At 50.0% G+C, this 11,271-nt stretch overlaps 2 protein-coding genes across 3 annotated transcripts in view; one reads left to right on the forward strand and one right to left on the reverse strand.

The window, feature by feature from the left end:
- Positions 1-1,587, reverse strand: part of ACP7 (acid phosphatase 7, tartrate resistant (putative)) — a 6,920-nt gene extending 5,333 nt beyond the window's left edge. Inside the window, exons 1-4 of the mRNA XM_056796130.1 lie at positions 1,464-1,587; positions 705-869; positions 422-622; positions 2-184 (exon numbers count right to left, since the gene is read on the reverse strand). Coding sequence (XP_056652108.1) covers positions 2-184; positions 422-622; positions 705-819 — 499 coding nt within the window. The 5' untranslated portion in view covers positions 820-869; positions 1,464-1,587. The remainder of the gene's footprint in view (position 1; positions 185-421; positions 623-704; positions 870-1,463) is intronic.
- Positions 1-9,689, forward strand: part of FBXO27 (F-box protein 27) — an 18,179-nt gene extending 8,490 nt beyond the window's left edge. Inside the window, exons 3-8 of one of the 2 annotated variants that reach the window (XM_007491801.3) lie at positions 6,516-6,602; positions 6,755-7,327; positions 7,443-7,554; positions 7,636-7,731; positions 7,815-7,953; positions 8,082-9,689. In XM_007491801.3, coding sequence (XP_007491863.1) covers positions 6,991-7,327; positions 7,443-7,554; positions 7,636-7,731; positions 7,815-7,953; positions 8,082-8,225 — 828 coding nt within the window. In that variant the 5' untranslated portion in view covers positions 6,516-6,602; positions 6,755-6,990 and the 3' untranslated portion in view covers positions 8,226-9,689. The remainder of the gene's footprint in view (positions 1-6,515; positions 6,603-6,754; positions 7,328-7,442; positions 7,555-7,635; positions 7,732-7,814; positions 7,954-8,081) is intronic. The other variant, XM_016422223.2, reaches the window with a different exon arrangement.
- Positions 9,690-11,271: the final 1,582 nt, after the last annotated feature.

An 11,271-nucleotide genomic window follows, 5' to 3' on the forward strand; every position in this document is an offset into this window, starting at 1 on the left:
CCCACGTGCAGCACCACATCGTACATCCCCTGCTGGGTCTCCCTCCGCAGTCGGGGCAGCGCCTGCGGGTTATCGGCCCCCATGTCCCCAAAGACCGCCAGGCGGGGGCTCCAGTTGGGCCCGGGCTGGAGCATCCGGAAACGAAACCTGCGGCTCCAGCCCTGGGCACTGCCGCAGCGGTAGACTGAGGTCCGGAGGAGGGAAGGAGAAGAGAGAGAATTAGGTTCTGGGAGCCCGTCTGCTCCAGCTCCACCAAGGGTGGGGACCTGCACCCCAAGATCATTACGCAACGTTAATTACAGCTGAATGGGATCAGGTGAGAGGGGTGGGGGTGAGTCAGTTTGTCCCCATTTTCTCTCCTCTTCTGCCCCCTCCTCCTCAGAGAGCCTCGCCGGCCCCCCCGCCCCAGAAGCTCCCTCACCATAGTGGGCCCCAGGCAGCAGCCTCCGAAGGGTAACTCGGTGCATGTACAGCTTCCGTTTCAGGATCCCCCCATCCACAAAGAGGCTCGAGGTGCCCTGGGCCTGCAGGGCTAAAGTCCCCCCGGCCTGCATCCCAAACTGCACCTCAGAGGCAGCTGGTACCCAAGTGGTCCAGGTTACTGTCATGCAGCCAGGCTCACCTACAGGGAAAGTTGGGATAAAGGGAGTCACGTCGGTCCCAGGCAGGAGTCTGGGCCATTGTGGGCATCCCCGGGCACTCACCTGGGTAGGACAAATGTATTTGTTCTGGGGTGGCCTTCTCCAAGCTCTCAGCCCCTGCATTTCCCAAGAGGAACAGGAAGAGGAGGCAGTAACAGCTGGGGCTGAGACCAGCCATAGTCCAGGAGGCCAGAGGATGTTGCTGTGGGGGATTTGGCAAGGGCTGATCTAGACACAGGAGAGAAGGAAGGACAGTGTCCTTGGCAGTCTGCTACCTACTCTTCACTGCGCTCTGCTCTGGCTGCTGCTCTTGAGTTTGAACCCTTTGCTGTTCTTTAGTCCTTTCCTAGGCACTCTGCGCTCTTCCCCAAGCTCAGCTACCCATACTTTGAGGTCCATCTTCCTGCGTCTTCCCGCTGTCCTTCCCTGAACTGCCCCCTCAGTCTTCTGAGCCCTCTGGGCCCCCTTCTCCCATTTCAGGCTCCCCTGTCCCAGCATCCTTCCCCAGCCCTCCCTTCCCCTTCCCATTCAGCCTTCTTCTCAGCTCCCCTTTCGCCACACTCTTCCCTGAGCATTCTGGGAACTTCCCCCTCCGGCATTGGTTGGGGGCTCCCTTCCTCATCTTAGGCTCCTCCTTCCCAGGACTGTTCCGGAGCCTTCCTGGGTCCCCCTCCCTTCCCGATAGGAAGGTAGCGGCCGTCCTTGGGCGGAAGAAGGGAGGAGCTAGCCAGGAAGGCCACAGAGTTGCCGGGAGATGGTGGATGGCCATCCCGGGGGCTAGGCCAAGCCTGCCCGCTGCTCTCCCCATCCATCCTCACTTACCCCTCTGGCAGAAGTCACTGTCGGGGCCAAGCCTGCTCCAGGCCTCTTTATGGCAGTTGTTCTGCTGGCCTGGGGGTACAGCCGAGGGTGCCAGCTGGGCTCTCCTGCCGGGCCTCCAGCCTCCCACGAGCCCATCCCAGCACTGCAAGAAGCCCAGGTCTGGGGTGATGGGCTCCTCAGCCAGCTAAACCCCCAGGTCTCACAGGTCAGGCCGGTTGGGGGAAAGGGGCACGCCCACACGCCCACCCCTTGGGGGTGGGTCCAAGGGAGGGAGGGGACCGAGCCCCAGAAAGATCTGCTGAGGATGCTTGAAGGGAGGGAGACCGTGAGGGTGGGGCTCAGGGACCTGGAGCTTCCCCAAGCCGAATCGCCCTAGGGAGATGCTAGTCACCCCCATCCCCAGGCCCTCCCGGAAGCAGGAAAGGAGCAGGGAACTGGGGAAGAAAATCCAGGTCCCCAGGAAGCCGGAGTAGGTCAGTGGGCTGATGACACGGTCCCTGTGTGCGTGCCTTAGACCCACCCTGCTATAGGTGCTGAGGAGGGCGTTAGCTGTGCAAGTGCAGGCAGCCTTGGCGAGCCTGGATCTAGGCCCCAGACAGAAGGGAAGGCTGCTGCACCCTCCCCCTCCTTCCCAAAGTCCCCTGATGATCCCATCCCTCCTTCCCGATATCTCATCACCCCAGGAGGATTAGGCAAGCCCAGTGTGGCTGACTTAGACTTGGTGATCCCATCCCTTACACACCCCCATCCGTCACTCTGTCACTCATGTTTGTAACCTCAGAAAATCGTTGTGACCAAGAGGAAACACGAAGCTGATCTTGGGGCCACTGGCCTCTGGGCCCCTTGGAGCCCTGCACCTCCATCCAGATGCTAGCCAGCCTGAGCCCACCCTGGGACCCAGGCCCTGTTTGGGAGACCCCCAGGGCTAGTCAGGATGTTTCTAATGCTCATGGGCTCTTCTTTTGGTCCAGACTTGTGATTTCATTGGTGTGTACCTAATTCCCATTGTGGAAACTTCCTGACACAATCAGCCCATTGGCATCCTTAGAGAATTGCCAAGTGCAATGACTTGACCAGAGTCATACAGCTAGAATGCTGTCTCATTCATTCATCTATCCATACGTCAGAGGCAATCCCCGAACCGAGATCCTCCTGAGCTTGAGGCTGGCTCTCTAGTCTTTTGGCAGATTGCCCTTCAGAGGTCCTTAGGACATTCTTAAAAATATGGTGTGTTTCTAGGAGAGCCAGGGCATCTCCGAGTGCACTCCATTCCAACACCGGGCTGGCCTCAAGGGGCCTTTGAGCATGCCCGCTTTGTTGAGTATGGCCCCACGGCCTCGGCCACATAGGTAGAAGCAGCCTCCTTTGGCTTTAAAATTGGTTGGATTAAGCCAGTGGCCTTTTGGGCCATTCTTGCTGTTGTACTCAGAATGGATTCCATGAACCAAACTGGTGAGAGGGGAAGCATTTCCTTCCCGACTCCCTCTTTTATTTGGGTTCTGAGAAATGGGTCTCAGGATGCTCAGTTCCGTGTTAGTTGTACTTGGCTCCAAGTCCCAGCTGGACGTCTGCACCATCCCACCTGCCACCGTGGTTCCAAGTGCTCAGGGTGAGTGGCCAAACAACCCCGCCTGCGGTCATGGTTTCAAGGGCACTTTGGGCCAGACTTCTGAGTCCTGGTCCCAGAAGGAGCCTCTGACACTTGGAACCAAAGAAGACAAATAGTCCACAACAGACCTAGTTCTCCTGCCACACTAGAGTATCTGTGGATCATTTTTGTAGTGTTATCAGCATTTACAATAGCCATGTTCTACCAGTGTCGGTGGCATTGTTAGCAGCATTCCATACATGTGCTGGTTATTGTGGGGCAGGGATGAGCCCAGTATTTCTGGAGTCAGGACCCGGGTTCAAATCCCATCTTGGTTGTCTGCCACTAGGAGCTCAGGCTATCATTTCTCTTTTTGGTTCCTTGGTCTTTTCAGTTCTAGCATAAGGATCCATGTGGTCTCTGCCAGCTCTCCATTTAAGATCTAAGACCTCACTCCTTTGGGTGCATGTTGGGGCATTATATATTTGGGGTTGGGGAGGAATGTGGCTCCAGGAGGACCCAGTTATCTCCAGGCTTTACTCTCTCACAGGGGGGGATATGGTAAAGGGGAAAGAATGCTGTATCAAAGCCAGGTGACTTAGGGTTCAATCCTGGCTCTACCATGTCTACTCATGTGACCTTGGGTGAGCCATTTGCCCTTAATACTTCCTCTTCTGTAAGATGAGCCAGTTGGACCAGATGGCCTCTAAAGCCCCATCACGCTCTTGATCTGTGATCCTAAAATACATGGAGGGGAGGGGATGAGCAGGGCTACCCCCTGAAAGTTGAAGAATCACTTAATCAGCCAAGAACAACCAGTAAGGTCTGTGCTAACTGGCACTCATTCTCCAAAGTAAATAATAAAAGTAGTTTCTTCAAAGACGACAGTATACCCAAATCACATCTTCATCAATTGAACCTCTCCCTGTCTCCTCTACATATCTTACTCTCACTAGAAATGCTACAGCTACCCATGATCCAATCCCGGCACCAATCAGTACATCGGTGCCATGCATAATGTAGATGCCCAATTTGCTTTGACTGTCCCGCAGCTCAGAACTCCCAAGCGCCTGCTTGGGAACCCAGCACGGATTCGGGTGGACCCCGCCATTCCTGGCACCAAGCTTCTTTCTAATCATACCCAGTTCTGTATTTTAGATCACAGAACTTTGGATCCTAGAACTGGAAAAGACCTTGGAGAGTTTTGAGTCCACCCACTTCTGTTTATAGATGAGGAAAGTGAAGCCCTTAGAAGGCAAGCGAGTTGCCCAAGGACACATGGGTAGGAGGTGGTATTTGAATCCAGGTTCTTAGGCGCCACAGCCAGGGTTCTTCCCACTGCTTCCCACAATGAAGTTATTTTGTCAGTACCAAAGGGAAAGATTGACCTACTCTTCTTTTATTATGGGCTGATAGTTTATGAATGCAGATGGTGAGTAAAGAAATATTAAGCTATCTGTTGACACCACGTTATTACCATAAACATACATTTATGTGTATGTATAATACACATATATAAATATTGGCAGAGGAGAGAAATCAAGTAATAATGCCAGAGGTAATTGGCATAAACATAATTATATCACAAGATAATAGTGATTCATGTTAATATGGTTATCTCTCTCCAAAGCTAATTCAGTAATAGCCATCGGCACGGCTCACGTTTCCCTACTGCTTTAAGGTTTACCTTACAAAGCACCTGATCTCAGGTCAGGTTAGGCTGTTCTCATCCTTTGCCCCAATCTGGCCCGCTCCTTAGAGGGATTCTGTCAGTTTGGAAGGCGGACCAGACAGGAAAGACCCAGACCAGACCTATTGAGGATCAGTGCAGGGAAATGGGAGAGCAGGGGGCAGGCGGGGAGATCTGAGGTCTTGAGGGATCTGTGATGACCAGTGGGTAGACTTCCAAAGGGCTGTCTTTGGGGATTTATCCTCTGCAGCTATGTGGGAGAACAAGATGGTAGACCAGGAACCAGGGGGAGGCAGGCATCAATTTTGCGTAGATAAAACGAGTCTCCTGACATTAGAGCTCTCCAGTGATGGAGGGAGCTACAATGAGTTCTCCATTATTGAAATCAGTCATATATTGTGGTTTCTTCATTTTTCAGTTGTGTCTGAATCTTTTTTTACTTGAGTTGGGGTTTTCTTGGCAAAGATACTGGGGTGGTTTGCTATTGCCTATTCCAGGCCATTTTACAGATGAGGAAATTGAGGCAGACAGGGTGAAGTGACTTGCCCAGGGTTACACAGCTTAGATGTGTCTGAAGCCAGATTTGGACTCGAAGTCCACTTTGCCACCCAGTGCCCATCAGGTATTAAGCATGTTTTAAGCACCTATTATGTGCTATTAGCTACTTTTTTTTTTTAAACCCTTAACTTCTGTCTTGGAATCAATACTGGATATTGGTTCTAAGGCTGGACAGCAGTAAGGGCTAGGCAATGGGGGTTAAGTGACTTGACCAGGGTCATCCAGCTAGCAAGCGTTTGAGCCAGATCTGAACCCAGGACCTTCCATCTCTGGGCCTGGCTCTCCATCCATTGAGCCACCCAGCTGCCCTCATTAGCTTCTTGAGGGTAAGGAAGTAGGATGGTTTGTCTTTGTCTCTCCCATGATGGTCAGTTCTCTGCTATGGCAATAACAATGGCCATTTCTGCAGTACTTTCAAGTTCATGAAGACCTTTCTTTGCCTACATTCTCCTTTGAGTTTGAGTAAGTGAGCTCTGTGGGGCTAGTGAATATAGATCTCCCTTTCTCTATACCCCCCAGAACTTAGTGCCTTGCACACAATAGGTACCTAATAATATTTATTTACATATATAATAAATAATAGCAAAATAAAATAAATCAGGCAGCTAGGTGGTGCAGTGGAGTCAGGAAGACTTGAGATCAAATCCAGCCTGAGATACTTATCAGCTGTGAGACCCTAAGCAAGTCACTGGATTTCTGCCTGCCTGTTCCATCATCTGTAAAATGGAAATAATAATAGCATCTACCCCGTAACATTGTTGTGAGGAGCAAATGAAATAATTATTGTAAAGCACCTGGCACATAGTAAGCACTATATAAATGTTAGCTATTATTATTACTGTCTTTAATGCTTGTTGACTTGACTTCTAGTTCTGAGCCACATTATCAAACTAATATTGGTGCTATTAAGGGGCACCTGGATGGCTCAGTGGATGGAGAGCCAGGCCTAGAGATGGGTGGTCCTGCATTCAAATCTGGCCTCAGACACTTCCCAGCTGGGTGACCCTGGGCAAGTCACTTGACCCCCATTGCCTAGCCCTTACTGCTCCTCTGCCTTGGAAGTGATACCTATTATTGACTGTAGGCAGAGGCTAACAGTTGAAATCTACTCGTGTATATATTATCGACACAGGTTTTGAGGAGTGATGCTGGGTGTCAAAGAATCGTGCTTCTTGTCCGCCATATTTGGACTGTATCTTGTGTTGTGTCTTGACAGTGCTTCCTTCTCCTGGACGTTCTCCTCCAGGGGTCCCAGCTTGCCTTGGCCATCCTCCAAGACCACTGGCAGGACTGACCTGGGCCTGTAAGTCACCAGAGGCTGATCTAGGAGGGTTGGTCATAGGGGTGGAGCTGGAATGAGGCAGTCTGAGCAATGGGAACACAGTGATAAGAATGAAGACTGGCAGGAGGTTGCCCCCCCCCCCCCCACCTGCTAAGGTTGGTCTACCTCTACAGAGCAGCTACAGGCAGAATTAAGACACCCTGTGGATTGCAACAGGAGCATTAGGACCTGCCAGATCTTGTGATGGATTTCCCAAAGGTGGGGAGGCAGATGGACGCCTCAACAGGGGGACTACCAGGAGCAAGACCCATCTGGCCAGGAGCTGCCCTGTCCAGCTAAGGGTGGGGGCCATCTCTGCGGGAGATCAAGAGTGATAGTTTGTCTCTCACAGGGGACTGGAGTAGGAGCCATGGGCTTGTCAGGCTCTTGTCCTGGGCAGGAGTCAGAGATAGGGCCGGCTCTAGATCTGAGCCCACTGCCTCCCGAGTTGTTACTGCAAATCCTGCTCCACGTGCCCCCCCGGATGCTGGTGACACGATGCCGGGCCGTGTGCCGGCAATGGCGGGAGCTGGTGGACGGGCCGGCACTGTGGCGTCTTCGCTGGGCCCAGACCAAGGATGCTTCAAGCCAGGATCTGCTTGAAGCCACTCACTACTGCCCTCCTGCTCCCAAGCCTTGTTCCTGGGCCCGCCTAGGCATCCTGGAGCCACTGGGTCGGAACCTGCTCCGAAATCCCTGTGGGCAAGGTGAGCTCTTGAATGAGGAAGGTCTAGGGGAGAGACTCCCTGGAAGGGGAATTGGGGGACGTTTTATCCTCCTGACCTTCCAACCCTCCCCTCTGCATATATTTGGTCTCCACAGAAGGGTTCCAGAGCTGGGAGCTGGAAAATGGTGGAGAAGGCTGGGCAATAGAAGAGAATCGCAAACCAGTGCCTGGGGCACAGGCCCAGACCTGCTTTGTGTCTTCCTTTCGGTGAGTCTCCCTATGAGTTCTAACCCCCTTCCAGACCCTCAGGAGGGGTCTTGACAGCCATGGCCATTGCCCCCTCCTCAGGTGGTGCCGGAAGAGACAAGTAGTGGACCTCCTGGCGCAGGGGCTGTGGCCAGAGCTGCTGGATGACCCCCGGGCAGAGATCCACATCAGTGACTGGTGAGTCTCTCATCCACAATTAAGGGCAGGGGGTTGGGGGATCAGTCATAGACAGCCCTGAGGGGGTCTCCCATTCCCTGTAGGTGGGGAGCTCGAGAGGACTGTGGCTGCCAGTACCAGCTTCATGTCCGGCTGGTGGCTGCTAACCGGCGCACAGTGCTGGCCAGATTTGATGTTGAGCCTGATCCTATCCCCCAGTGGAATGACAATACCTGCATCCAGGTGAGGCTTCAAAGTGGGGGCCAAGAATGGGGGAGGCAAAGGGAAGTCTGGGGGAAGCAACACAAAGGGCAGAAAGCCCCAGGGCACCGATTCCCCCATCTGACAGGCCTTCCTTCACCTTTCTGCAGGTCTCCCACATCTTCACCAACTTCCGAAAAGGTGTCCGCTTCCTCTTTTTTGAACATGCTGGCAAAGACACACAGTTCTGGGCAGGCTATTATGGTGCCCGCATCACTCACTCCAGCGTGAAGGTCTATTTCAGGACACCTTAACTGACTTGCTCCTAGGAAAAAAGCCCCATCCCAAAGAAAGACAGGGAATCCTGAGTAGGGAAGGGCAGGGGCCTCTACTGGGGAAAAGACCAAAACTCACCCCTCCACTTGTTCCCTAATTCCTGCTAGTTTAGTGCCTAAAGGAAATCATCAGCCCCCTTCTTCCCCATTTATGAACTGGCCTCAACTTCTCACAATCTACAAGTGGGAAGGATGGGGTAATTCCAATAGTCATGCCTCCTACTCTTTCTCAGGACAGCCAAAAAATTAACCAGGAATAAGGGGGTGTGGTAGAAGAAATTGAAGGGGACAGGGTGCAGAGTGTGAGTAATTAACCAGGGAGAAAAGAGGAAAGGGAAGGGAATTAACCAGTGATGGGAGGGGGGTCATGGTAGGGAAAACTAAGGGAAGGGGCAGCATATAGTGAAGGAAATTAACCAGGGAGAACTGATTAGGGGCTTATGGTAGAGAAATTAACCAGGGAGAAATGGTATGGAGGAGGAAATTAACCAGGGAAGGTAGTTTATAGTAAAGGAGATTAACCATGGAGAAAGTGTAAATGATGGAAGTTAGCCAGAGAAAAAATAGTGGGTTTATGGCAGTTTATGGTGGAGGAAATGAAACTAAACAGGGAGAAGGGATGTATGATAGAAGAAATGAACTGAAGAAGAATATGGTGGAAGAAATGGAGTATGGGGGAGGAAATTAACCAGAGAGAAGGGAATAGCAGAAATTAACCATGGAGGAAGGGGTGTATGATGGAGGAAATTAACCAGGGAGAAGAAATGATTGGGAAGGAAATGAACTAGGAAGAAGGGGTGTGTGGTAGAAGAAATTAATCAGGGAGAAGGAATGTATGGTGGAAGAAATTAACCAGGGTGAAGGGGATAGTGGGAATGAAGAGAGGCTGAGTGGACACAAATGTCCACTGCCCTCTTGGTAAGCCCTACTCTACAATGGTCAAGGGCTCTCTCTTTGTTCCCTATGGCAGCAGTCCTCAGCCCTTTTATTTTTTTAAAATATCACACCCCTATCAGAAAACGTCTTTTCTGTAAACTTCCATTATATGTATACTTTAGAAGTCATATGAACGTTCTGCTATACTAATAAGTAAGTATATAATACACAAAAATGGATATTAAAAAGGATAGGTAAAATGAATATTTTTAAAGTATTGTAAAATTTTACAAAAACTCTTTTTCCTCACCAAAATATTAATTATATTACTAATAATATTTTTAGCGAGAGCCAAGTGATTGAAAAGGTTTCAACATTAAAAAAAATCCTTGTGTATATGCACAGGGGTGGGGTGGGTTAAGTTAGACTAGTAAATAAATGTTAAATTATCAAATTAAACACCTACCTATCTCACCTTACAAAGAACAAAAGGATTTGTATATGAAACAACTTGTTATGATTGTTTTTTTAACATGTACATTAAATTGGATGGACTTGATCACAAAATGGCCCTATTTGCCTTTGTCTCCTGAGAATTCCTTCTGTCTTTTGTATTTTGTTGTTTGTGGTCTTTTTTTGTCACTATTTCTTCACCCCCCCCCCCCCAAGCCTTCCTCTAACAAATGGGCACAATCACATCATTCCCTTGGGGCAGCTAGGTAGCACAGTAGATAAAATCCCAGTCCTGGAGTAAGGAGGTCCTGGGTTCAAATGTGACCTTGGACACTTTCTAGCTGTGTGGCCCCGAACAAACAACTTTTAACCTTGATTGTTTGGCCCTTGCTGCTCTTCTTAGAACTGATATTAAGATAGGAGGTAAGAGTTAAAACTAACCATTCCTTTAATTTTATCCACATACCTAGACAAGCAGATGAATTTCTTTTTTAATATGCTTTTAATTGAAAAGAGACACAATAAAACTGGTTTCCTAACAGGCTATATAATAGTCAAGGAACAGAAGAGCTTTTTAGAATCTTGTTTCATTGGACACTAGGCCCAAACAGAAGTCTCATTCTCTGTCTCCTTCTCTAACCTTAGGTGTCCCTGGGGGCCCTTTCCCAGCCCTCCTCTCTCTCTAAACTACTTAGTGACTTCATCAGCTCTCCTGGATTAATTACCATTTCAATGCTGTGAATTCTCAAAGCTGCCTTTCTTGCCCCCAACTCCTGCCAACCTCCAATTTGGCATTTCCAGTGAGACATGTCCAAAACGGAACTTAACCCCTTCCCGCTTAAGACTATCCTTGAAGTCTCGGTCTCACAACCTAGGAGTCATCCTTGATTCCTATCTTACCTGGCCATCATCCCCTACATCCCCTTCTGTCCTGACACTGGTGCACGTCCTGGTCACCTCACACGTGGACTCCTGTGACAGACATGTGGGACGATCTGCCTGCCTCAACTCTTTCCCCACTCCAGTTCATCTTTCATTCTGCTGCAAAGTGATGCCATTCCCCTATTCATTAACTCCAGGGTGTCCAATCTCCCACCTCTAGGCTCAAACACAAAATACTCCATTAGGCATTCAAAGCTCTTCATAAACCATCTCCCCCCCCCCCCCCCCCCCATCTTCTCACACCTGACTCATCTCCAGGTACTTTTTGATCCAGTGACACTGGCCTCCTGGCTGTTCTACAAACAAGACTCGTCATTTCTCAGCTCTGGACCTTCTCTCTGGCTGTCCCCAAAGACTAAAACACTCTCCTTCATCCCTGGCTTCCTTTAAGTCCCAACTAAAATTCTGCCTTTCTAGCCTCTCTTCATCCCTGGACTTTCCCTCTGGAAATTATTGCCTATTTATCTTGTATAAAGCTTGCTTTGGATACATTTGTTTGCATGTGGTCTCCCCCATCCAATTAGAAGCTCCTTGAGGTTAAGGACTGTCCTTTATCTCCTTGGGGTCCAGAGCAAGTCCATAAGCGTGAACTGACAGGGAAGTGAATTGGCTCCAAATCTGCAGCATTTTCCCCTCTACTCTCAGGTCTCTCTCACCTGGTTCTCTTCTCATATTCCTTCATCCCTTATCCATGCTTGAATAAGTTAGATGGCTTTTTTTCTCTCTTAACTTTACCCTCTGTCTTAGAATCAAT

The sequence above is a fragment of the Monodelphis domestica genome, chromosome 4, assembly GCF_027887165.1.
Source record: "Monodelphis domestica isolate mMonDom1 chromosome 4, mMonDom1.pri, whole genome shotgun sequence".
In the NCBI taxonomy this organism is placed as follows: Eukaryota; Metazoa; Chordata; class Mammalia; order Didelphimorphia; family Didelphidae; genus Monodelphis; species Monodelphis domestica.